A 24,924-nucleotide genomic window follows, 5' to 3' on the forward strand; every position below is an offset into this window, starting at 1 on the left:
TATAACACAAGTGCACTTCAAAGACGGCCCACCCTCCTCCCTCCCTTCCTGCCTCCTTTCTCTCTCTCTCACTTCCTTTCTTATCTGTATTTTAGTACATATTTTTTAAAAGATAAGGACTATCTTAGAAAATATAATCACAATATCACATTACACCTAGGAAATGAATGATAATGCCATATCATCATGACATATTCAGTCAACTTCCAAATTCCACCAAATGGGGCACGAGTGTGAGTGTGTGTGTGTGTGTGTGTGTGTGTGTGTGTGTGCGCTCGCGCGTGCACGCAAACACATCCTAATAAGATCCATGCCCTGCAATTGATGGATAGGTCCATTAAATCTATTTTAATCTATAATCTATAGTTCCTTCTTCTATTTCCTTTACATCTTTTCCTTGCAATTTATTTATTGAAAAAACTAGATCGTTTGTCGTTGAGTTCCCCACATCCTGGGTTTATTGGTTGTGACTTGGATCCCTTGCATTTCCTATAAGTTGGTGATGACATCTAATTGGGTCAGACCCAAGTTAGATCAGACCCAAGTTAGATTGTGGGGCAAGAATTCTTCCCAGGCAGTGGCATGCACTCCTATCATGAGGCATAATGCCTGGTTGTCTATATTTTTGTGATACCAGTAGTCATCATTCACTTGGGATTTGTAAGTCACATAAAAATGACAATATTGCTGAAACCGGTTTGGCTCAGTGGTAGAGCGTCGGTCTGCGGACTGAAAGGTCCCAGGTTCGATTCCGGTCAAGGGCATGTACATTGGTTGTGGGCACATCCCCGGTAGGGGGTGTGCAAGAGGCAGCTGGTCGGTGTTTCTCTCTCATCAATGTTTCTAGCTCTCTATCCCTCTCTCCTCCTCTCTGTAAAAAATCAATAAAATATATATATATATTTTTTAAAATGACAATATTCTAGTTCTTCCATTCCTTCTTTACCAATTGGAAAGCTCTCTAAGGAGAAATCCACTTGCTTTCTCTATCCTGCCCTTTCCACAGAAGGCAGCACCAGGAAGTCCTGGGAGACTCTGAGAACTTCAGCCCATGGAACAGCCTCAGGCCTGGCTCAGACTCGCTTTCACTGCAGTGATTCCCTTTCAGGGACAGCACCTCCAGGAGGACACTCGGCTTTAGTCACAGTGTTGCCCAGGAGTATTGAAAGCAAGTCAAAACAAAGTGGTCTTCAGGACAGAATTATCTGAAGTCACTGATAGGCAAGTCTGACCTCATTAGTGGCCTCCTCTCTAGAATGACAAATCCAGCAGGTGCTGAACTCGGTGGTGGGTGCCGAGACCTCTGGGCCTTTAATTCTCCTGGAGTCAGACTGGTCCTCTCCAACCTTCTAGAATCAGATGAAGAAGGGAACTTCACAACTATTTCCAATAAGCTTAATTGTGACAATAAACAAATGATTCCAAGTTAGAAGATGCTGTTTCAAGCAACAGGTCAGCCAGAGAGTTATTCTGACTTCCTACCTTACTTTGTCTTTTAAGAAAAAGACAGGTTTACCTGGGTAAGGGCTAAGATTTCCTGTTGTGTGACTTTGAACTAGTGTGGACCCAGCCCAGGACCTAGTGGCAGGTTACTCATGTATGTTCTTCCTTTGTGCATTTCTAAGAGTTAGCACAATGCTGGTGTGAAGTCTGCCCAACAGACTTCCTGGAGGTTCCCTGATAGAATTGAGGGAGGGGAATCCCTTGCCTTATAACCCTATTCGACTTGGATTTCCCTCATGCCATACTGAGAGATGCCTGTTGACAAACTCCTCCTCCTCTCCTGCCTCCAACTGCCAAAGCTGGGGCTACCCCAGGAGCACTTTTTCTTTTTGATCTCATCTCAGATTTAAACAAGAGCAATCTCTGCCTGTCTCCACAAACACACATCAGTTGAAAAACACACACCTGTCTCCACAAACACACACATCACGCCATCTGCTTACTGAGATTTCAACATGAAGCATTAAAATCACCAAACAATGAACCACTTCCCTGTGGTGGAGAGGAAACAATGAAAGAGCCCTGGACTGAAAACAAAGCAAAGTTTATTGCAGGTGAAAAGCAGTCACATGGAAATTAGGTTAGATGGCCAGGTACCAGGAAAATATACATTTTGCATATCTTCTGTCCTGTTTCAGAAGAGGGTCGCTCACTCTTCACTCTCATGGACCACCATCTGCAAAGACAGAAGGCAGCCTGAGCTAGGGCATGTGGCAGACACGTTGCCTCCTGCGCCCTCTGCTGGCCAGCGTTAGGCAGTTGCTTGCTTGTATATTTCAGTGGGAGGTGGGATTTCTTTTTGGATCTCAAGAGACTGTGCAATGGCACACATGGAGGAACTCACCCAGAGATGAGAAACTGGCCCTCAGAGGGAACGAGCCCCCCACACTGGGCCTCCTCCATCAGGTATTACATGGAACGTGACTGAGGACAGGGTCAGCAGAGGGCACTGAAAGGTCTCAGTGGGAACCTTTCCTTCCTTTCCAGAATGGTGTGTCTTTCAGTGCGACTCAGAACTGGGTTCTAGCGGGGCTGTTCTAGCAGGTCTCAGCTATGTGACCTTGGGCAAACCCCTTTCCTTCCTGAACCCAGGGTCCACCAGCTCTAACGCTGAGGGTTCTCTAGGGCCCCTTCCAGCTCAAAAATGTCTACATCACAGCGGGTCCTTCCCAGTCATCAGGGCCTGCGAGTCCCGCCCGCATCTACCACTCTCCGTCTAGCTCCTGCAAGAGCCACCTACCCTGCCGGGGGTGAAGTCTCGGGTTTTAGCACGAAGCTTATTGACTTGAGATTCGGCAATATCAGCACGCTCCTCAGCCTCCTCGAGCTCATGCTGAGCTTTCCGGAACTTGGTGAGATGAGCGTTGGCTTGTTCATCCTGAAACCAGAGCGCCCAGGCAGGTGAGGCCGAGGGCACCTGCCCGAGAGCCCACTGTGAGAGACAGGCAGGCGGCAGGTCTGAGCCCCGCACGCGGCTGACTTACGGCCTCCTCCGCCTGCCTCTTGTAGGTCTTGACTTTCACTTGAAGCTTGTCCACCAGATCCTGCAGTCGCAGCACATTCTTCCTGTCCTCTTCACTCTAGAAACGGGGACATGGAAATGGAGAGCGGCCTGAGGTCCGGCCAGTTTCCTGTGGCTGAAGTGTGTCCTCCTGGATTTCGAAGACAGAACCCGAGGTGTCGTTTGCACTTGACGGAGAAAAGGGTTGTCTCGGTTTGCTTCCCACTCACCTGGTAAGTTAGCTCCTTGACCCGCCGCTCATATTTCCGCAGGCCCTTCACGGACTCGGTGTTCTTCTTCTGCTCCCCTTCCAGCTCCAGCTCCAGCTCTCGGATCTGGGGACACGGTTGGGGGAGGGAAGAGGGGTCAGTCTGGGGCTGGAACACCAATGGGAGAAGCTGGGAAGCTGTTTCCGCTGCCAGTACCCGCGTCTCCAGTTTCTGGATCTGCTTCTTCCCGCCCTTCAGGGCCAGCTGCTCAGCCTCATCCAGACGGTGCTGCAGGTCCTTCACCGTCTGCTCCAGGTTCTTCTTCATCCGCTCCAGGTGGGCGCTGGTGTCCTGCTCCTTCTTAAGCTCCTCGGCCATCATGGCCGCCTGCGAAGACAATCAGTGCCGAGGAGCTGCCAAACCTGGGTGGCCAGAGGACCAGGGCCATGCTAACAGAAAGCACCATAGGTAAGATGATGAGCCCACCCTCCCGTAGGGAATTTGAAGTGGGCTACACCGGGCTCAGAAAGGAACCTCAGGGACTGGAGGGGAAATGCTTTCTTCCGTTTCTTAAACTGGCCTCCTTGGAACTTTGCCCACCCAAGGAAATCCTTTTGTTATCACCGTGATCGCCAATATATTTTTTCAAAGGAATCTGAAACGTAGAGAAGTTTGCTTTGACACCTTGCATCACAGATATGAGGGTAGGGAGAATAAAAGAAGGCCTCTAAGGGGATCAGGGTGTGTGAATCAGCAGGAGAGTAAAATACCGTATTTCCCCGAAAATAAGACATCCTCCGAAAATAAGACCTAGCGCATGGAAAGATAAGACATCCCCTGAAAATAAGACCTAATGCAACTTTGGGAGAAAAAATTAATATAAGACACTGTCTTATTTTCGGGGAAACAGGGTAGTTGCAAGGTAATGTCCTGCTCAGGCAGCAGGTGGCGTTGTGGCCTCCCTGAGAAGATATCTGAGCCCACAAAGTTTGGGTGCTGTTGGGAGCCATGCTGGCTTCACGTGAGGTGAAATGTGGTGGGATATTGACAGCTAATGGTCTCACTTTTATACTTGGAATAAGTCATATGTTGAAGGAGAGAATAGCATAGTCCCCTTGGGCATAAGAGACAGAATGTAATCCTTCCCGATCTTTTTTTTCCTCTATGCTCCCATATTTCTCATATCCACCTTTTAAATGTGCAGGAGAGGACAGCTGTGTTTGAGGGAGGTGGGCAGTGGTTTCAGAGCAGAATGCCCCCCCCCCCACGTGTGCCCTGGGAGAGCCCTACCTGTTTAAAGGGAACCACCTCGGGTTGGGAGAGGGCAGGGGCTTTAATGACCCGGTCAGGGCAGCCACACAGGCTCTGGGGAAAGCTCACATCCGTAATGGCCTTCTTTGCCTTCTCTTCCGCATTCCTTGCATCCCTGCTGGCATCTTCAACCTCGCTCTGGAGCTGCATGAGGTCTGTCTCCAGCTTCTTCTTGGTGTGGATGAGGCTGGTGTTCTGGGGTGAGAGGAGCGGGGTTACCCAGGCATCCGGGGCTGAGTCGCCCCCTGCCTCCCCGCCTCCCCGCGCTCACCTGGGCGTGCAGCAGCTGCACTCTCTCATTGGAGTCCAGGAGCTCTTGCTCGGCCAGCTTCCGGGCCCTCTCCGTCTGCTCCAGAGACGCCCGCAGCTCCTCCACCTCGGCCTGCAGCAGGTTGGCTCTGCGCTCCACGATCGCCAGCTGCTCCTTCAGGTCCTCCTGGCCCCGGAGAGCGTCGTCCAGGTGCAGCTGGGTGTCCTAGCCGGAGAAAGGAAAGGTCTCGTTGGAGGTCGGAGCTAGGACCCCTTTGAGTGTTTGAGGCAGCAGAGGCTTCCCGCCAGGAGCGCTCTCAGACCTTCAGCTGTCCCTGGACACCCCGGAGGTGCTTGAGGGTCTCGGCAGCCTGGCGGTTGGCGTGGCTCAGCTGGATCTCAATTTCGTTCAGGTCCCCCTCCATCTTCTTCTTGATCCTGATGGCCTCGTTCCGGCTGCGCACTTCGGCGTCCAGCGCGCTCTGCATCGTCTCCACCGTTCTCTGCGAGTTCCTCTTCAGCTGCTCAATCTCTTCGTCTTTCTCGGCGATCTTTCTGTCGATTTCCGATTTCACCTGTGTCAGTTCCAGTTGGACTCGGAGGATCTTGGCCTCTTCGTGTTCAAGGGCAGCCTTTAAAGAACAAAACACGGGAATAGTGCCGGGGACGGTGTCATGCCTGCCACGCTGTCCTTCCTGGTGATAAAGCTCCAATGGAATGTTCATAAGCCTAACACTGCAATTCACAATCCCTAATCTATCTCCAGTGCAGAAACAAAATGTTTCCTTACTATTTGTTTAGGTTATATCATCAGGAGATGATAACATTAAATGATCATGTTTCCTTTTTTTTTTAATATATTTCTATTGATTTCAGAGAGGAAGGGAGAAATAGAAACATCCATGATGATAGAGAATCATTGATTGGCTGCCTCCTGCACACCCCCTAATAGGGATCAAACCTGCAACCTGGCATGTGCCCTTGACCTGACTCAAACCTGGGACCTTTCAGTCCACAGGGCGATGCTCTATCCATTGAGCCAAATCAGCTAGGGCAATGATCATATTTCTTAGGAGTGTAAAACATTTTGTGCGTATTTTTTAAATATATTTTTATTGATTTCAGAAAGAAAGGGAAAGGAAGAGACATAGAAACATCAATGATGAGAGAGACTAATTTATTTGCTGCCTCCTGCACACCCCCCACTGGGGATTGAGCCTGCAACCCAGGCTTGTGTCCGGACCTGGAATCCAACCCGGGACCCCTTGGTCCATGGAACAATGCTCAATCCACTGAGCAACCACATATTTTAAACTCATCGAAGATTTTGTAAAATCTCATTTTTAGACCTATTTTAAGTGTAATGATTTTTTCCAATACATTTAAGACAATTCACAGTATTATCTCATTCAACCTGAAGTCATGAAGTTTGATACAAGGGTGCAGATTTCGGACTGTGGGTTCTACTGAGGCAAAAATGAAGATGGTTGTTGAATGGAGCAGAGATCACCCAAGAGGCAGAGACCCCTACCCGGGAAACAACTCCAAATAGCCAATTGCGGAGTCAAATAACAAATTTATTACAGATTCGAATCTGGGCTGCCGCCGCCAAGATGGAGCAGGCAGAAACAGCAGCCGCAGTTACAAATCCAACTTTTTTTTATACATTTCAGAAAAAGGGGGGTGGAGGTTGTTTCTATGGTTGCATGCATCGGCCAGATGGCCTAATCTCCCTTCTTGGTTTGTCCTGTTCTTTTAGCCTTGACTAACCCAGACTGTTGATTTGGCCTTCAGCCTTAACTACCCCAGACTGTTGATTTGGCCTTCAGGGCCAGGAGGGGTTAGTAGCAACTTTCTACCCTCCAGGCAAGGTCAGTTATTTTCCATTCCTCAATGGTGGGGCCAGCTAGCCTGCCAGGGGCGCCTACCATGGCCTCATGGCACCCGAGCGTCCGCCCCAGAGTCCGCTCACCTCTGCTTCCTCCAGAGCCAGCTGGATGTCTGCCTTCTCCAGCTCGATCTGCTTTCTCGATTTCTCCAGTTCATGGATGGTTTTGCCATTTTCAGCAATTTGCTCTGTGAGGTCTGCTATCTCCTCTGCAAAAAAGTGAGTTATGATGCATTTGAACACCTCTGCACGTGTTCCCGGGCAGGCAGCATCAATACATCCTTTTCACCAGTTTATTACACTTCTAAGGGCTGTTTCCTGCAGATAAGATGCTTTAGAGAGAAAGACCCCAACAGAGCCCCTCCCATGAACGCTCTTCGAGCACGCGGCCCAGAAATGGGAGCCCGCATCACCCTCTCCCGCACCCTCAGCAGCCGTGAGAGGGAGGTTTCAAGAGGTTTCAGCTGCTTACGCTCCAAGTTCTTGTTTTCTCGTTTCACAGTTTCAAGTTGATCCAAGGCTTCTTCGTAGGCGTTTTTCAGTTTGAAGAGTTCGGTGCTCAGGGTGCGGGACTCCTTCAGGGCCGCCTCCAGCTCCGCCTGGCTCTCCTGGGACTTGGTTTTCCATTCGGCCAGCACCTGGGACAGGCGAGGAGGCGGCCGCTGACTAGCTCTGCCCCCAGCTTCTAACTACACACCACCCTAAGGGAAGGCTCAGAGCCGGGGTGTCTCTTGCCTAGCTCCTTGCTCTTCATTGGTGGACTAGCCACGATTTTTTTCTGTGGATTTATTCAAGATCCATAACTGATCAGTAATGACTGTCTCCAAAAGAGTAAATGGATACTCTGAGAAGGAATTAGCTGAGCCTAATTACCCTTTCCCCAACATGAAAATGGGCCTGCACTTTTAACTATTTCTTTAAAACTCAACCTATCTGCCATCCCACAAGGGGGATCCCAAAAAGTTTCTCCCAGTGCCCAGGTTCTATTCCTGCATGTCAGCCACCCAGTGTGTGTGTGTGTGTGCGGGGGGGGGGGGGGGAGGGGGGGGGGCAGACACATTTGTACAAACGTGTTTGTCTCCACTGACAATGTCAAAAGGAACTCCAGCCCCATCCCACTCCCATTTCACTTTACACGTGAGGAAGCCAGAGCTCAGTGATGTCTGGGGACTGGCCCGAGCCCACAGGGCCCTGTGCAGCAGGGGCAGGAGGAGACCCAGTCTCCTCCCCACAGAACCACAGGTGTTCCCTGCATCACTGCGCTCGGCAGCCCAGGACGGACCCCGCACCTTGTCAAAGTTCCTCTGCTTCTTGTCCAGAGCTGCAGCCATGGAGTTGGCTCTTTCCACGTCCACCATCAGATCCTCCACCTCCCCTTGCAGCCTCTGCTTGGACTTCTCCAAGGAAGCACACTTCGCGTTCACTGCCTCCACCTGCTCCTCGGAATCCTGAAGGCGCTGAGCAAGCTTTTTCCTTGGAGAATATGGAAGAGAAGCAGATGCTGTTTCAGTTTCAAGTCTCTGGGACATCACTATTCATCATGTTGGAATCACTAACCTTGAGATTCAAACATGCATTAGCTTTCCTAAGCTCAGGAGAGCCTCCTGGCTGCTAGAAATCAGGGACCCACAGCCTGCCTTGCCGCTAGCCAATCTCAAAGTGACTTGTCTTAGGAAATGCGCTAAGGCGGGTCCCTCCAATGGCTCAGCACTGCACGTGAAGGCGTGAAATAGGAGGACATCTAGTCACAAAACAAGTTCATTCCCTAGTAGTTCTGAAGTCAGTACCAGCTTTCATGTGGTCATTGAAGGGTTCAAGTTCTTCTAAAGGTAAATAGAGTTGCATACTTGGCCTCCTCCAGCTCCTCTGTGCGCTGGATGGCGTCCGTCTCGTACTTGGTCCTCCACTGGGCCACCTCGCTGTTGGCCTTGGACAGCGCCCTCTGCAGCTCGGCCTTGGCCTCCTGCTCCTCCTCATACTGTTCCCGCAGCAGGTCACAGTCGTGGCGGGAGGACTGCAGGGCGTGGGCCAGGGCGTTCTTGGCCTGAAAGTCATTAAGAAAGAGAAGCGATCGCGGGATTGATATTTTAATGCCATGTGCATGACACAATCCAAGTCTGTTCCTCCTCTCAGCACCTACGGAACAGAGTTGCCTGGTGGTTCAGAGAAGCACTCGCTCGGATGCGTACCTTGTTCTCTTCCTCTAGCTGCCTCTTGAGCTCCTCTGTTTGCTGGGTGAAAGCTTGCTTGCTCCTAGAGAGTTGGGATACTATACTTTCCTTTTCTTCCAGTTGACGACTCAGCTCACCTGTGTCCAGAAAGAAATCCTTCATTAGTACACCCATTCATTCATTCACTTAAAAGCTCCTACTGTGTGTAAGGCACTGTGAGAAGATCTGGGAAGAGAGTAAATGTTAAGGTGTGGTCCTTCCTTAGGGGTGAAGGGATGAGTCCGTGAGAAGGAAAATTAAGCCGGACCTGGTAAGTATTGTTGTAAATGACTGGAAATGTGAAGTGACTTTGCCAACATAACTCATGAGGACAAGGGTGAATTTAGGCATGACCAGGAACATGTAAATACTCCCACCAGACCTCCCAGTGGCTGGTGTTTCCAGCTGTTTGTGGATTTGTCATGAAGGAAAATAGTGCTTTTCCAAGGACTTGATATCACTAACGACTTGAAGGTAGTCTCTTGGAGGAATATGCTAAGTTCGGGTTTGCATGCATAAGGAGGTAAGAGAAGGAAGGAGGGGGTGCGTGGCTTTAGGGCTCTAGAACCCGAAGATTATTTTGGAATGGCAACTAAACTTCCTGTCTTCACTGTCTTGTGGCTGCTGGTGAGAGATTGGTCCCCCTGTGATGATGGGCTGCCACATACCCCAGGTCACTGGTCGGCAAACCGTGGCTCTCAAGCCACATGTGGCTCTTTGGCCTCTTGAGTGTTCTAATGCCACTTCTTCAAAATAGACTCGCACGGCCGAAAACAAACTTCTGCGCATGGGCCACGAAGTTTCAATCGCATTGTATGTGTGTGCCCACACATGATATTTTGTAGAAGAGCCACACTCAAGGGGCCAAAGAGCCGCACGTGCCTCATGAACCATGGTTTGCTGACCACTGCCCTAGGTAAAGCCCCAATAATGATCCTGGTATTTGTATTGCACACCCTGAACAAAGCTCCTTTACTCATTGTCTTGATCACAGACAATCGGGGGGAAAATATGCAGCAAGCAGGAGGAAGGCCACGGGGCCCTGTTTCTAGTCCGAGTTCTGCCTTCCAGCCTCTTTCAGTCCGGGTTCTATTACTTCTGAAAGAGCTTCAACCGCGTGACAGAATCCCTCCTCTTTCTGGCCTACTTCTCTCTCGTGTTTTGACTGAACTCACTCTGTGTCCTCCTTCAGAATATTTTGAAGAGCTCTTTTTCTGGGTTATTCTAATAGTTTCTTTCCTGGAAGAGCGCTTTTGCAGAAATTCTCCCCAAACAAAGTCTGCCCTTTGGTTTTGCCCAGCGGCCCGGCCCCTGTTAAGGCTCCCTGAGGTGTCGCCGCTCCCCGCCTCCCGTCTCACCAGCCTCTGTCTGAAGCCGAGACTTCTGTGCCGTCAGCTCACTCATGCTCCTCTGAGCCTCCTCGTTTTTGCCCCTGGCCTCACTTAGCTGATCCTCTAGAGTTCGGCATATCTTTTCCAGATTGGCCTGAAGGATTGAGAAAGAGGAGAAAAGTCAGTCAGTCTCGAGATCTGAATGACCGGAGAGATCCCTTCAATCCAGAGCATCGTGCCCGGGTACCTTGGATTTCGACACACTCTCCACGTTGCTGGCGAGGTCATCGATCTCCAGTTTGAACTCGCTCTTCTCCTTCTCCAGCTTCTGCTTGACCCTCTGCAGGTTGTCGATCTGCTCGGCGAGCTCGGCCACGCTGTCCCCGTGCTTCTTCCTCAGGGCGGCCGCTGTGGCTTCGTGCTGCAGGGTGGCCTCCTCCAGGTCCCTGCGCAGCTTCAGGAACTCGGCCTCACGCTTCTTGTTCAGCTCGATCTGGGTGGAGGTGACGCCTCCCGCCTCCTCCAGCCGCTCGCTCAGCTCCTCCAGTTCCCGGGCGTAGTCGCTGCGCTGTTTCTCTGCCTTTGCTCGAGTGGCCCTCTCTGCCTCGATTTCTTCTTCCAGCTCCTCGATGCGAGCCTGTGAGCCAGTCAGCCCCGAGTGACTCCCTCCGCATGCCAAGAGCAGGCTAGTTTCCAACCCCACGAACAAACCAATTCTGGAACAGCTCCCAGAGAAATAGGAAGGTGGTTCATTTTCTTTAATACAACCTTCTCCTGCACCAACATGGTCCTTACCCCTCAGTGATCAACCCAGGATATTGTCCCGTCAGTGAAATGTTGACTCAAATACTTCAATTATGCATTCTACCTAAGATCATATAAAGAGGTACCCACAGGCTCTGGCAGCCGAGCAGAAAGGAAATGGCTGTGGCAGGCAGGCCACGTGCTCATGGGGTGACCACGTGCTCAAAACGGCTTGTAGCACAGAGCATCCAGCGCACTGTGAGCGACCCACCTGAACAAGGAAAATCCCAACCACCTCCTACCTGGAGCTCTTTGATTTTCTTCTGAAACTGGAGGCCCAGGGTCTGCTCATCTTCCACTTTGCTCTGCAGTTGACTGTATTCAAAATCCTTCCTGTGACGGGAAATGGAGAATGCATGAAGACAAAATACCAGTAACCTGCAAAATTGAAATCACTCAGTAAGTTGAAAAATTGAAACCAGTGGTTTGAGCATATACTTCTTGAGCCTTTCATCCAGCTGTTGCTTGTCATTCTCCAGATCTAATATGGACTCATGAGCAAGCTTCAAGTCTCCCTCCAGCTTCCTTTTGTTCCTTTCCAGGTCTACACGGAGCTTCTTTTCTTGCTCTAGGGTGCTTTCCAGCTGCAAAAGGCATCATTTCTTTATGAAAACAAATGCTTTTACGCCAGAGGGTTTTGGGGGTGGGAGGAGGGGACTCTTTCAACCTCGAAGTTCCAGGACTGCCAACTAGCAGTGTTTACTTACATCATCGACTTGCTGTTCCAGCTTGCTCTTGGTTTTACTCAAAGAATTGACTTTGTCTTCTTCAGCTTGGAGGTCATCCAGGGTCTGCTGGTGGGCTTCTTGGAGGGCCTTCTTCTCCCTGGTTAACTTTGCAATGGTTTCATCCAGCCCAGCAAGCTCCTCAGTCAGGTTTTTAACCTAAGAAGAAGCCACAAGCAACTGTAAGAAGAGATACAGTTTGGTTTGCTCTGACAACACTACCCTGGAAAGACCCACAAAGAGAGTACCTTGTTCTCCGTGGCATGCTTTTCCTTTTCAACCTTGGCCAATGTCAGCTCAAGGTCATCGATGTCTTTCTTCAGTTCTGAGCATTCGTCCTCCAGTTTCCTCTTCTTGGCTGTCAGCTCAGCATTGATCTCTTCCTCATCCTCGGCTCTCTCAGTCACCTCCTTGATTTTAGCCTCCAGCTGGAATTTGGCTTTGATCAGTTGATCACACCTTTCCTCAGCATCCAACAAGTTTTCACTTTCCTTTAAAAAAAAAATCACGATTTCCTTTAATGAGATAAGGCGTGTGACATTTCAGTATTTTGTCATATACAAAGTTCTTTATGAAGCATCTGAACCGAAAAGCAAAATGTCCACCAAAATTCTAGTTTACCTAAATAATCGATTCTAGAAAAAAAGTGAAAACAAGAAGATTTCTTAACACATACAGCCTGTACTTGGAGCAGCAGGTCATTTTTCTCTTGTGCTAGAGTCACCAGCTTTTCCTCCAGCTCCTTCCTCTTTGCCTCTGACTTGGCCAGTTCATCCTTGGTCTTCTGGAACTCTTCCTTCATGGTGGCCATCTCCTTCTCGGTCTCCGCACTCTTGAGGAGGGGCTTGATCTTGAAGAAGAGCTTCATCCAGGGCCAGTGCTTAACGTTCATGAAGGCGCGGACGTTGTACTGGATGCAGAAGATGGACTCCCTAAAAACAAAGTATCGGTTATTTCTCAGAAAGACACCCCCCACACACACACATCCTCAGAAGAGCTCATGTTTGAATAGAGACCCCACTCACCTTCTCTGCACCATCTTCTGGAATTCCACTCGCATGAGAAACCCTCTGCACACAGCTTGTGTCCGAGTGATCAGTTTGGCCAGGCGGTCATCGCGCATTTCTTCCAGGGTTCCCAGCAAACCAGCTTTGAAGAACACCTTAGGGGAGAGAAGGACACGTGAGTCCGTGTCTGCAGAGGTCTATAAGAGACCTAAGACCAGCAGCTGTGGAACTGAGGCTACCTTGGTGTGTCCGAATTTGTACTGGGTGTGGTCAATATCGATGGAGGCCAACAGCTTTTCACAAGCCTTCTTGCTGTCGATGAACTGTCCCTCTGGGATTGCACTGGCATTCAGCACTCGGTATCTGCCATTGGAGACACAGAAGCAATCAGAGACTATTAGCAAAACCATTAACCTTGGAGACCGTCCAGTTCAGCCTCTCTTCCTGTAGACAAGAAAGCCAAGGTCCAGAAAGAGAAGGAAAGCCGCCATAATCACATGCTGGGTCATGGCCTAGAAGCTAGGCCTCCCGATCCCCAGGCCAGGTGTTTTCTGCCACGTGCACATCAGATAAGCTCCCGAGAAAACGTGGAGGAAGGAAGTGTGTACACGTTGGCCCTGTGGAAAGTTATTCATTTGACAGGGAAGGTTCTTAACGGTTCTGTTGAAGTGGGTTTTTTTCCCATCACTATTTCTCTCTCTCAGATTCCAGTAATTGCACATTGTATCGCGAATCGTGCAGGATCTGTATGACACACCTCTGTTTAAAATCCCCATAGAGAATGCGGTTGGGGAACCCCTTCCGGCAGATGCGGATGCCCTCCAGCACGCCGTTACAGCGCAGCTGGTGCAGGACGAGGCTGTGCTCCATGGCCCCTGAGGAAAGAAGCAGGAGGTCAGCCCCCATAACGTTTCCAGAGGCCGGCCGGCCGCCGCCCGGAGACCCGCCGCCGTCTCACCTGGGGTTTTGGTTTCGTTGGGAATTATGCAGCGCACAAAGTGAGGGTGCGTTGTTCGTAAATTGGACATCAGCTTGTTCAGGTTTTCCTGGAAGAGAAAGATTAAATTGGACAGCTTACTGTGGGCTTTCACAAACACAGAGAAATATTGTAATGGAAAGTAAGATTCATATCTTAAACTTATTATGGATTCTAAAGAAAGATGGAGCTATTTAACTCTTTCTTTTAAAAGTCCTATGGCTAGAGGAGTGAGCAACACACATACACACACACACACACACACACACACACAACCCACAACTTTACATAACAGTCTTGTTTCACAGTGATCCAGAAACTAACGAAGTAGAAAGTGCCCCCTGAAATCAAGAGATGTACGTATGCAGCTTCCCGGGTGCATGAGGTGCTCCTCCTGTGTCCTTCGGGCAATGAGAAAGTGTGTGCGGAGGACCCACTCCCAGGCCCGCCAGCCCAGATACAGAACCAAATGATCCTTAAGTTCCAGTCCTCCCTCTGTCAAACTTCCCTTAACATCATCGCACCAGCACCTGGCCAACTGACAGTTTCCAGGTTAAGACCACATTGCTGCTTTTGAGTAACTGAGTTTAGCATCTCTACATTGCTCCTTTTGCAATGACTCAAACCAGCTACAAGCAAATAAACGCGTTTTTCTTACCCTGAAAAGGGCAGAGACAGTTTGGAAGGAAGAGCCCTTCTTCTTGGCAACTTTCTTCTTCCCGCTGTCAACTGGAAGAAACGATATTGGTGTGCTTGTTAGCAGGCCACCAGGGATTTGGGGGACCTGTGGGCTGAATTGGAAGGAGGAGGCATGACTACAGGGCACTCTGGGGAGTCGGTTACCATCCGTGGTAGCAAAGGTGGCATAGAGATGTGCCAGGAGCCTGTTGGAGGACTTCTGGTACAGCCCCACGACCGTCTCATTCAGGGGGTCCTTGTTCTTCTCCAGCCAGCCCGAGACGCTGTAGTCCACGGTGCCCGCGTAGTGCACCAACGAGAAGTGGGCCTCGGCCTTGCCTTTGACGACCTTGGGCTTCTGGAAGTTGCTGGACTTTCCCAGGTGCTGGTCATGCAGCTTGTTCTTGAAGGAGGTGTCTGTGGCCTTGGGGAACATGCACTCCTCCTCCAGGATGGAGAAGATGCCCATGGGCTAGATTAAGGCAAAAGGCAAGCGGGTAAGCAAGAGCTGCGGTGGTGAACGGAGGGGCCGCTGAGTGGACAGATAGGGTACCTTCTCGATGAGCTCAATGCAGGCAGCCAGGTCCATCCCGAAGTCGATGAACGTCCACTCGATGCCTTCCTTCTTGTACTCCTCCTGCTCCAGCACGAACATGTGGTGGTTGAAAAACTGTTGCAGTTTCTCGTTGGTGAAGTTGATGCACAGCTGCTCCAGGCTGTTGTACTAACACCAAAATACAATGTTCGTGTGAAAAGTTAGACTTCTTTCTAAGTCAAAGACCCATCCACCTCCCCCCTCATTGCTCGGCTCCAGCCAGCTCATTTTGCTTTCAGATATGGTCACAGTCTCCCGGGCTGAGATATGGTCTCCTCTTTGGAGTCTCCTCTGCACCTCCGTCTAGCAGGTGTGTCTCCCTCTCCTGAGTTCCCAGGGTCGGGGTCTGGCCTGCGCACCCACCACAGGCAGTCTTATTTTGTAGTGACTCTTCAGTGCGCCTTATATACTTCTCATCTTCATCTACAGACTTTAAGCTTATCTTCTATTTACCTGCATGTCTTCTATCTTGTAGACACCAAATGTACACTTTGATGAATGGCTCTATGCTAGTAGGATATCTATGTAAAATGTTGCATGATTGCCTTATTATCAAATTCTTTCTTTTCTTGGCTCTCCCTAAGTCAGTATTGCATTTGAGATTTTTTTTTATTCATTGGACTATGCCTTTAAAATTGTACTTGACACAAATACTCTCCTCTCTTAAAGTAATACAACCCCTCTTAAAATAATGCAAACCCTCTTCACATTCTCTTCTCCTTGATTCACCCTCCGTCTAGTATTCCTACAAGATGTGATGCTATGACTTGCTGGCCACCTCAGCATCTCTCCTAAGGAATCATAAAAACCAGTTCCCTCACATAGGCCACGTAAAAGCACGAACACAAGCAGCACAAACCTCGAAGATCTCAAAGCCAGCGATGTCCAAAACCCCAATGAAATGCTGTCTTGGCAGCTTCGTGTCCAGTTGCTGGTTGATGCGAGTGACCATCCACAGGAACAACTTTTCATAAACGGACTTGGAAAGGGCATTCACCGCGTGGTGAACCTGCGGGAAGACCGACCGGTGGATGAGTCTGCCGGTGCGGCCACCGTGTACCTGCAACCCTCCCCCGCCCTGAAGTGGCCGCCTACCTGATCCACAGTTTGACCTTTGGTCACGTACTCATTCCCCACTTTCACCCTGGGGAAGCACAGGGCTTTCAGGAGGTCGGATGAGTTCAGGCCCATGAGATAGGCAGTCTTGTCAGCCACTGCCAAAAGGATAAAGATGATCAAAGGGAAGCAATGAAGCTTGGCAACGAAGAAAAGACGCTTTGAGAGTCATCCAGATGCTGCAGTGGCGGCTCGGTTTGTCTCAGGGTGTCTTACTTTTCCTATCTCTAAACTGCATGCATGCAGCCACTGGGAGCTAAGCCCCTCAGAGAATGTGGAAGATGGTCTGAAAGGCAGGAGGGGTTCCAGAGAGCCCCGTCACTGCTCATTGCAGCTGAAGACGGGCCATTCTAGCCATTCGGCAAACACGAGTGCTACCAGTGCCTACAGGCATCTGAGCTCTGGAGAGGTTCAAACAGCCTCAGTCGAACACCCACCAACCTTGGCTTATACCAGGCATGTCAAACTCAGGGCATGCGGCCCTCCAGCCGTGAGTGTGATATGCTTGGCTTACACCCTGACTTGGTGACTTTGTACCTTCGGTGCCATCAGGCTCCGCCTGCTCCTCCCGCTGCTTCTGCTTGAACTTCATGTTCCCGTAGTGCATCACAGCGCCCGTGAGCTTGTAGAGCCCGGACTTCTCCTCTGCAGTGAAGCCCAGGATGTCAATGGCACTCTGGCGTGGAGAGAACGGCATATCAGCCGGCTGACCCCAGGGGCAAGGACGAGCACCCTACACCTCTCTCTGTTCTACTTACATCCGTGGCCAGCAGCTCCTCTGCGTCGTCAATGCTGGCCACCAGGATCTCGCCCTGGCTGATGAACGGGTAGTCATAAGGGTTGGTTGTAATCAGCAGCAGCTCTGAAATGAGTAGTTAGAGGAGGTCATATAGATGCAAAGAAAACACCCACCAAACGGGTCTGAGCTCCTGCTCTGGTTTGAAACACCTACTTCTGGAGCCCAGATTGGATTTAGAGTTGGAGATGTCTTAAACAGCCCCTCGGTGCTCAGGCTATGACTTGATATAAAGTATGCAGGGAAGACAGTGCAGCTGGCCCATGCAGTGCAGAGGAAGAACCCAGGGAGAGCGCAGTATTTAAAGTTTCTTGCTCTGCATGGCGCTTAGTAAGTAGGTTCAGAACAGGTAAAGGGGACACTGGTGGAGTCTGGGGGAGGAGGGCACAGATTGAAAAACTGTGACCTATTCCCAGGCTTGGGACCAGAAGGCTGAGCAAACACAGCCAAAGGACGTGGAAGAGAGAGTGCACAGGCTCCTAGGGTGCAAAACAGAGGGCAGGGACTCTCCACAGGCTGAATACTCATTGATTTTGCACTGGCCTCACAGCATTTGGTGAAAGATGGGCTTCCGTGATCGAACACAAGGGGGCGCTAAATGTCAATTAAATGCTTAGCTATTTAGAAGACTTATAAACCAGCGCTGAATTCAGTAGTGGTTTCATCCTGTTGCTGTCCATTGGATTAATTTTGTTTTGTTTCAAATTGGCACATCACTGTCAATATACCTACATCTCATCTCAAAAGCAAACTTTGTTGTCTGCGGAATCCCCTATGTATAGATGCGGCTCTACCTGGACCAGGGATGTGAGAGCCGAAATGCCTGAAAGACCGCCCCGCTGGGGACTTGCTCACCTATGAGCTCCGGCTTCTTGTTGGAAAGAATCTGGTAGAAGATGTGGTAGCTTCTCTCAGCCTTCAGCTGGAAAGTAACTCTTGATTTCTCCAGCAGATCTGTGAACACAACACAGCACTGGTTTCCAAGCTGCCCCGCCCCCCTCCCTGACATCGATTCCGAGCACCTACTTACAAGTTTCAATATCTGCGGAGGCCAGCTTTCCCGTGGTGCCGAAATGGATGCGGATGAACTTGCCCTGCGGGGACAGGGAGCCAGCGTTTACCGTGGCTCCAGGCATCCCAGCAGCCTCCTGGGCCAGCTGATAGGAGCCTTACTCCCTACGGCTGGAGACCACATGTCCTCCTCCTCTTCCTCCCTCCTCCTCTTCCCCCTCCTCCTCTTTCCCCTTCCTCCTCTTCCCCCCTCCTCCTCTTTTCAGATGATGTGCCTTCCTCCCCATTCCTTTACTCCATGCTGCCTCCAAGCCACCTCACGCATGCAGCCAACAAGGGAAGAGACTTTTTTTTTTCTTCTAGATGCAATTCAAACCATATCACTTCCCTCCCTGCAGAATCCTCCAGTAGCTTCCTGCATGAAATCCAAACTCCTCCTCAAGGTCTACAGGTACCTACGTGGCAGGTCTCTCTGCCTCTTCCCTCACCTCATGGGCACCCCCTGCTCATCTCTCTGCAGCTGCTCCCCTCCCAGCAGTCCCCCTCCTATGTCAGAGTCTTGTGTCCGTTTGTTCCTCCTCACCCTGCAGAGCTCAGGGTTCACACACACACACACACACACACACACACACACCACCTGGAGGCCTCCCCTGCGACACCGTCTAAAGCAGCGTTTTTCAACAGCTGCGGCACACTAGTGTGCCGAGAGATGTTGCCTGGTGTGCCGTAGGTGCAGACAAGACAAGAATTTTATAATTTTTCACTATTTTGTTTACTTAATATTTCATAATAAAGTAATTATAAAATACTTTCTTTGTGTTTATTTGATTCCTATTCAAGAGAATTACTTTATATATAGTCAATATAGGCACAGAGTTAAATTTTTTAACATTTTCTAATGGTGGTGTGCCTCGTGATTTTTTTCATGAAACAAGTGTGCCTTTGCCCAAAAAAGGTTGAAAAACACTGGTCTAAAGGACACCCTTAACCCTATCACAGGCCCTGCTTATTGAACTTTATACAAATGTGTCATTATCCCAAATCGTCTAGCTGATTTGTTTTGTTCTCTCACTGTCTCTTCCCTCCGGATGCAACCTTTATAAGGATGGGCCCTTGCTTGTCCCATAAGCCACAGGGAAAACCACAGTGTGTCTGGGCTCGGACTCACAAAGCGGGAGGAGTTGTCGTTCCTCACGGTCTTGGCGTTCCCGAAAGCCTCCAGCAGCGGGTTGGCACTGATGATCTGGTCTTCCAGAGTCCCCTAGCACGGGGCAAGGGAGAAGGAGCCGCAGCACGGCGGTGAGCAATGCTTCCCCGCCCCGCCGCTCCTGCCGGTCTGGTCAGTGTGCCTGGCAGACAGGGCGCAGCCAGTCCCTCCCTCCCCCTTGCCAATCTGAGGCCGAACCAAATCATCAGCGCGTCTGCCTCAGCACACCTTTGCCATGCTGCTCTCGTTAGCTGTAGGGAGGGTCTTGACTTGAGGGTCTTTTCATACTGCATCCCTTGATTCTCCAGTCAGTTGGGCTGTCTGATTCACTTCAAACCATTGTAATGTTTTTATTTAGAAAGGGAACACACGCCGCAGTTCTCTCGATAGGGGGCTGTGATTCTGCCGCCAAAGAAGGAGCTCTCTGCGATGCTCCCAGCGGACCTTTCTCAGAGCCTCACTTCCCAGAACAGTGACCGGGTCTGGCCCTGTACCATCAGCCCTGCCCAGGTCACCTGAGATACCGCTGTCCTTCAGGCTTAACTCCTGGTGCTCTCCTTTCCTGGAGAAGGGGTATTGCCTCGCTTGCCCCTCACCAGGAAGTTAAGACAAAGGGTAGCCTCCCTCATCTCCTCACCTTCATTTTGGAGTCCTTCTTCTTGGCAAGGTCGCCAGTCGCTGCAATTGTTGCAAAGTACTGGATGACCCTCTTGGTGTTCACAGTCTTCCCTGCCCCGGATTCTCCGCTGTTGGGGGAGGGAGGGAGGGACGGACGGAGGGAGTTAGGGAGGGAGGAAGGGAGAGAGAAAGAGAGAGAGAGAGAGAGAGAGAGAGAGAGAGAGAGAGAGAGAGAGAGAAGAGAGACAAGTTCTGTTAGAGTAAACAGTCTCTCCAAGATGCCACACGGGACCTGGACATGCTCTGAGAGGCAGAGGCTGGGAAGCCCACAGCTGAGCTGACCCAAGGAGGGTAATGCATGTTCTGAGGCCTCCCACATATCTTCTCACCCACCCCATGTCCACCTTACTTTCTTTTTGTTTTTTAACATATTTTATTGATTTTTTACAGGGAGGAAGAGAGAGGAATAGAGAGTTAGAGACATCGATGAGAGAGAATCATTGATCAGCTGCCTCTTGCACACCCCCTACTGGGGATGTGCCCACAACCAAGGTACATGCCCTTGACCGGAATCGAACCCGGGACCTTTCAGTCCACAGACCGACGCTCTACCACTGAGCCAAACCGGTTTCAGCCACGTCCACCTTTCACTTGGACTTTGTTTTAAGTGCTTCCCAGTGGACAGAACAGAGCAGGTGGCAGTGGCGCCCCTGCCTTCTGCACCAGGGACAGCAGCCACGGCGACGACACTGCCCTGCGCCCGGACACTTACGTGATCAGGATGGACTGGTTTTCACGATCTGCCAAACACAAGAATAAAACAGAGTCAGTGGCAATATAAAAAGAGCTCCCCCTTTACCCCATTTCTCAAGCAGTCATAGTTCAATGCACAATTCCTCTGCCCTCTGGAGGTTAGTTTAGTCCCATGTGGGAGCTGGAGAATGAGGCTCAGGAGGTTAAGCCCCTGCTTAACACCAGCCAATGGCTTGTCACCGGGCAGTGGCTTCTGGTTGTATTAGGGAGAACAGTATGAGATTGTCAATAATGTTTGGCCCATAGAAATCTTAGTTTCATAGGGCTTAACCAGTACTTGCATTAAATGCACACTTCTCACCAGAGCGTGTAAGGGGCTAAGGGAATTGTCCTCTTTCTGCTCTTTAAGCATCTTTACCCCCCCCCTCTCCTTTGTGCAGAGGTCACAGGCCGAATAGGGCAGGCCCAGGAGCAGGGAGTGTAGACCCAAAGACCACGTGGTGCAGGCCCAAGACCACGTGGTACTCCTCGGGAGCCCTGTCCAGCGCCTGCTCGCTACTCCAGGCTTTCTCTCGGAAACCTACCAGTCAGCATGAACTGATAGGCGTTGTCGGAGATGGAGAAGATGTGGGGCGGGGCCTCCTGGCGCTTTTTGCCTCGGTAACCATCCACCACCTCCGGGTTATACACCGGCAGCCACTTGTAGGGGTTGACGGTGACACAGAAGAGGCCCGAGTAGGTCTGTGGGAGGGTAAAATATACATATGCATGTGCATGTATGTGCATGTAAAACCTTTGACTATTACTTTTTCACTTTTTTTTTTTTTTACAATAAATTAGTAAAGGAGGAAACGTGTAATTTCTGTTTATAGGTGAGGCCCCTGAGACGCAAGGAGGGGCGTGGCTGGACCGCCCACAGCTGGTGAGTGACAGCTGAGCCCAAAGCCTGTGGTTCCTGCTCCCTGCTGGCTCCTCCTGCTCCCGCCCCACTTCCTCGGCCCCTCCCCTTCCTGTTCCATTCATCCTTCTCTCTCCTCTTCTAGCTTCTCTCCCCCTTTCCTCTTCGTTCCATTTCCTTTTGTTCCAACAGCTTAGTCAAACACAAATCTCTCCAAACCTCATGCCCGCACAGCCCCCCCCCCCCCCCCCCCAGGCCCGGTGCCCGCACGGACGTAGATCATCCAGGAGGTGTAGCGGTCCTTGAGGTTGTACAGCACGGCCGGCTCGTTCAGGTGCGTCAGCATGGCCATGTCCTCGATGCGGTCGAACTTGGGCGGGTTCATGGCGTACACGTCCTCCGGCTTGACCACCAGGGTCTGAAAGGGAAGAGGCGGTGCTCACCACGGGCTCCGTGGGTGCCCGCTGCAGGCCTGGCTCCTCGAAGAGGCTGCTGAGCTGTGGATTTGCGCCAGTGACAGCGAGGGAGACCCGGTCTGGGGCAACTGGCGATGGTGCTGCAGCGGGAGGCCTGGTTCTGCGCTGCAGGGCTTGGCCTAGCCCTCTGCCAAGGGCCGTGTTGAGGGTGGGGCCCCTGTGGGAAGTTGCAGGAACCACTGGGGGAGCCGAGGAACTCCGGCTCAGGACCCCAGCCGGACCTCACCGCTCAGCAGTGTGGGGCTCATTCCTGTTTACACAGAACGGCGTGGGTGCCGTCTCTGAGGCGTGGATGGAGGAGGAAGACGAAGTGGCATTGGAGCAGCAGGCTGGCACCCGAGTTACCATGCCCAGAGCTCTCTGAGGGCAGCTGTCCGGCCCCTGAGCGGGGTCTGGCCCTTCACCACCCCCTCACCCACGCTTCACCCCCGCCTCTCACGTCAGGTTAGGGGACCAGGAGGCAGAGCCGTGGTTCCAGCCCTGAGCTGTGTCTGAGGTTCCCGGGGAGGAGGAGGCTGGCCTGTGCCCGCAGGCGTCCTGGGCACAGAGCGGCTCCTGCCCCTGCCCTGCCCACCTCCTCTCTCTGAGACCTTTGAGCATGACTGTACTCTGGTCCTCTCTGGACAAGGCAGTGGGCACCTGCCTTTTCTACAGAGATCCCCTCCCTCCTGTGCAGCCAGCCCTCTGGGGGGTAAGGGGGGGGGGAGGGAGGCTGCTCTTAGATGGCCATCCTTCACGCTGGCCCATCTTCCCTGCCGCTCCGCCAGCCCAGGCTCTGTTTCACTATCAGCAGCACAGAGCCCCGAGGGAGGGCGCCTGAGCCCCGAGGAGCACTGTCATGCCTTCCTATGTCACTTGGTCACAGGCCCAACTTGGGTGTGGACGCCTAGGACAGCTAGATGCTAGTTCTTTCCCTTTCCTCTTTCCGATTTTATTTTTCTTGTCTTTATCTTTAACTTTCTTGGAACATTCCAGATTCTTCTAGATTCTGGTCTAGAGTCCAGAAATTAGTGACGTCCAGCATTCCTTTTAAAACTCCCCCATGCCTAGGCCTGCGGGCTGCCTGCTCAGGAGACATGGGGCAGCCGCGGTCTCACACTGAGCTGTGGTCAGCGAGGGCCCCTCCCCACTCCCCTTACTTCCTGGGTGAGACAGCTGTTACTAGAAGAATCAGGAGCAAACCTGAGCTACCAAAGGAGAGTATTCCAAATGGGCCTGCCTGCTTTTGGACTCTCGCCCGCTCGCCCTCGGGATGCACAGAGCCGGGCCCTCTGACTTGAAGCAACGTAGACACTGACAGAAGCACCTGAACACCCGCTGCTCCCGTCAGCCACGTCAGGCCTCCCACCGGCACCAGCATGGGCTGTGCTTTCTCCTAGGAGGCCGGGCAGTGACTGTGAGAGGCCTGGGCACCTGGGCACCTGGGTGGGGCAGGGCCGGGCGGGGCGATGCATGGACCAGGCCTCAGGAGCGGGCGGAGAGCCAGCAGGCCATGTGGGCCTGGACGGGGCTTACCCGGTTGTCCTCGGTCTCCACCGTGACCTTCCCATCCTGGGTGCTCTTAATTTTCCCCTTGGCATACTCTTCCTTCGAGTCCACCACAAAGCAGTAGGTTTTGGCGTCGAAGGGCTGGTTCTGCGCCTCGATCCTCTCCTTCTCCGACTTGCGGAGGAAGGGAGCAGCCATGCCGAACACTTCCATTTCCGTGTCACTGCTCATGGCGTCAGCTGCAAGGCAAGCCCCTGTGAGCCGCCACCCCCCAGTGGGGCCCAGGCCTGGCCCCTCTGCTCTACCCCGGCTCCGGACCAGGCAGTGCTCGGGCCCAGGAGCCCCACCCACAAGACTCAGTGCTGGGGACATCAGCGGAACACATGCAGCTCCATCTCCTCCTTCTCTGAGGCTCGGCTCGCTGAAGGACCTAGAGGTGAGCCCAGCCTGCTTGGACCTCACTTCCTTTGAAATCCAGGTGTTGCCCAGGGAAGCTTTACAACAAACCCCATAAAAAACAAAGACCAGCCGAAACTGGTTTGGCTCAGTGGATAGAGCGTCAGCCTGCGGACTGAAAGGTCTCTGGTTCGATTCTGGTCAAGGGCATGTATCTTGGTTGCAGGCACATCCCCAGTAGGGGGTGTGCAGGAGGCAGCTGATCAATGATTCGCTCTCATCGATGTTTCTAACTCTATCCCTCTCTCTTCCTCTCTGTAAAAAAAATCAATAAAATATATTTAAAAAACAAAAACAAACAAACAAACAAAAAAGGCCATTCTTCAAAGAGATCCTGCTCAACCGCAAACAGCTAGGGAGCTTTTGAGCCATTTTGAAGGAAGGTGGCCGCCTTCTCCCACCAGGAAAGCGGCGGGGCTCCCTCCAGTGGCAGAGGACAGCAGCTGCACCTGACCTCCCATCCTTCGCTAGGTCTAAGTGCTGCCTCTCTGCTCCTCCCCAGCCTCCCGGTCCCGGCCTGAGCTCTCAGGGTCCCCGCAGCCAGGGACGTGGCCAGAATCCTCACCTGAGAGGCACACACGGGACAATGAGGGACAACGAGGCGCAGCAGCCGTGGAAACCAGACCTGTGGAGAACGCGCGAGAGAAGCTCAGGGCGCCTGGCACCGTCCTGTCCGGCTTCAAGGGCCGGGGTGCCTTCTGACACACGGAGAGCTGGGGGAGGGCCTTTGTAAGAGGTGGACAGGGGCTGACAAATTAGGTAAATAGGGAGAAAGGACTAAGGACTTACCCCAGAGACAAGCTGGAGGAGCAGATGGGACAGGACCCACAAGTAAGCCATTAAGGTTGCAAAAGCCCCCAACTGTCCCCAACCTAAGGTGGCCAGACATCCCGCTTTTGGCGGGACAGTCCCGATTTTTAACCATTTGTCCCGCGACCCGCGGTGTTTTCAAAAAGTCCCGCGGGACAAATGGTTAAAAATCGGGACTGTGCTGCCAAAAGCGGGACGTCTGGTCACCTTACCCCAACCTGGATAGCTCTTACCAGCTCACTCTGGACCGCCCTTCAGTCTGCAATGCCTCGCATTAGAAGTGGACAATAAAAGCAGCATCTCTGACT

At 51.7% G+C, this 24,924-nt stretch overlaps 1 protein-coding gene across 1 annotated transcript; it reads right to left on the minus strand.

The window, feature by feature from the left end:
* Window positions 1-2,031: 2,031 nt before the first annotated feature.
* Window positions 2,032-24,485, minus strand: LOC311611597 (myosin-3). Its single transcript, XM_084863906.1, has 40 exons — window positions 24,372-24,485; window positions 23,378-23,589; window positions 21,661-21,804; window positions 21,073-21,229; window positions 20,508-20,535; window positions 19,755-19,863; window positions 19,079-19,171; window positions 17,930-17,993; window positions 17,755-17,853; window positions 16,862-16,965; window positions 16,641-16,779; window positions 16,083-16,201; window positions 15,847-15,996; window positions 14,946-15,116; window positions 14,558-14,864; window positions 14,373-14,443; window positions 13,697-13,784; window positions 13,496-13,613; window positions 12,978-13,101; window positions 12,757-12,893; window positions 12,408-12,663; window positions 11,980-12,222; window positions 11,714-11,890; window positions 11,445-11,590; window positions 11,249-11,339; window positions 10,450-10,839; window positions 10,230-10,356; window positions 8,851-8,969; window positions 8,509-8,705; window positions 7,951-8,134; window positions 7,134-7,299; window positions 6,746-6,870; window positions 5,097-5,405; window positions 4,796-4,999; window positions 4,594-4,719; window positions 3,430-3,600; window positions 3,235-3,339; window positions 2,988-3,083; window positions 2,744-2,881; window positions 2,032-2,179 (listed from the first exon to the last, which is right to left on the minus strand). Exons 2-40 carry the CDS (start codon window positions 23,579-23,581, stop codon window positions 2,153-2,155), a joined length of 5,823 nt encoding a protein of 1,940 aa, XP_084720032.1. The 5' UTR covers window positions 23,582-23,589; window positions 24,372-24,485; the 3' UTR covers window positions 2,032-2,152.
* Window positions 24,486-24,924: the final 439 nt, after the last annotated feature.

This window comes from Pipistrellus hanaki (genome assembly GCF_964339955.1).
Source record: "Pipistrellus hanaki genome assembly, chromosome: 16".
Classification (NCBI taxonomy): Eukaryota; Metazoa; Chordata; class Mammalia; order Chiroptera; family Vespertilionidae; genus Pipistrellus; species Pipistrellus hanaki.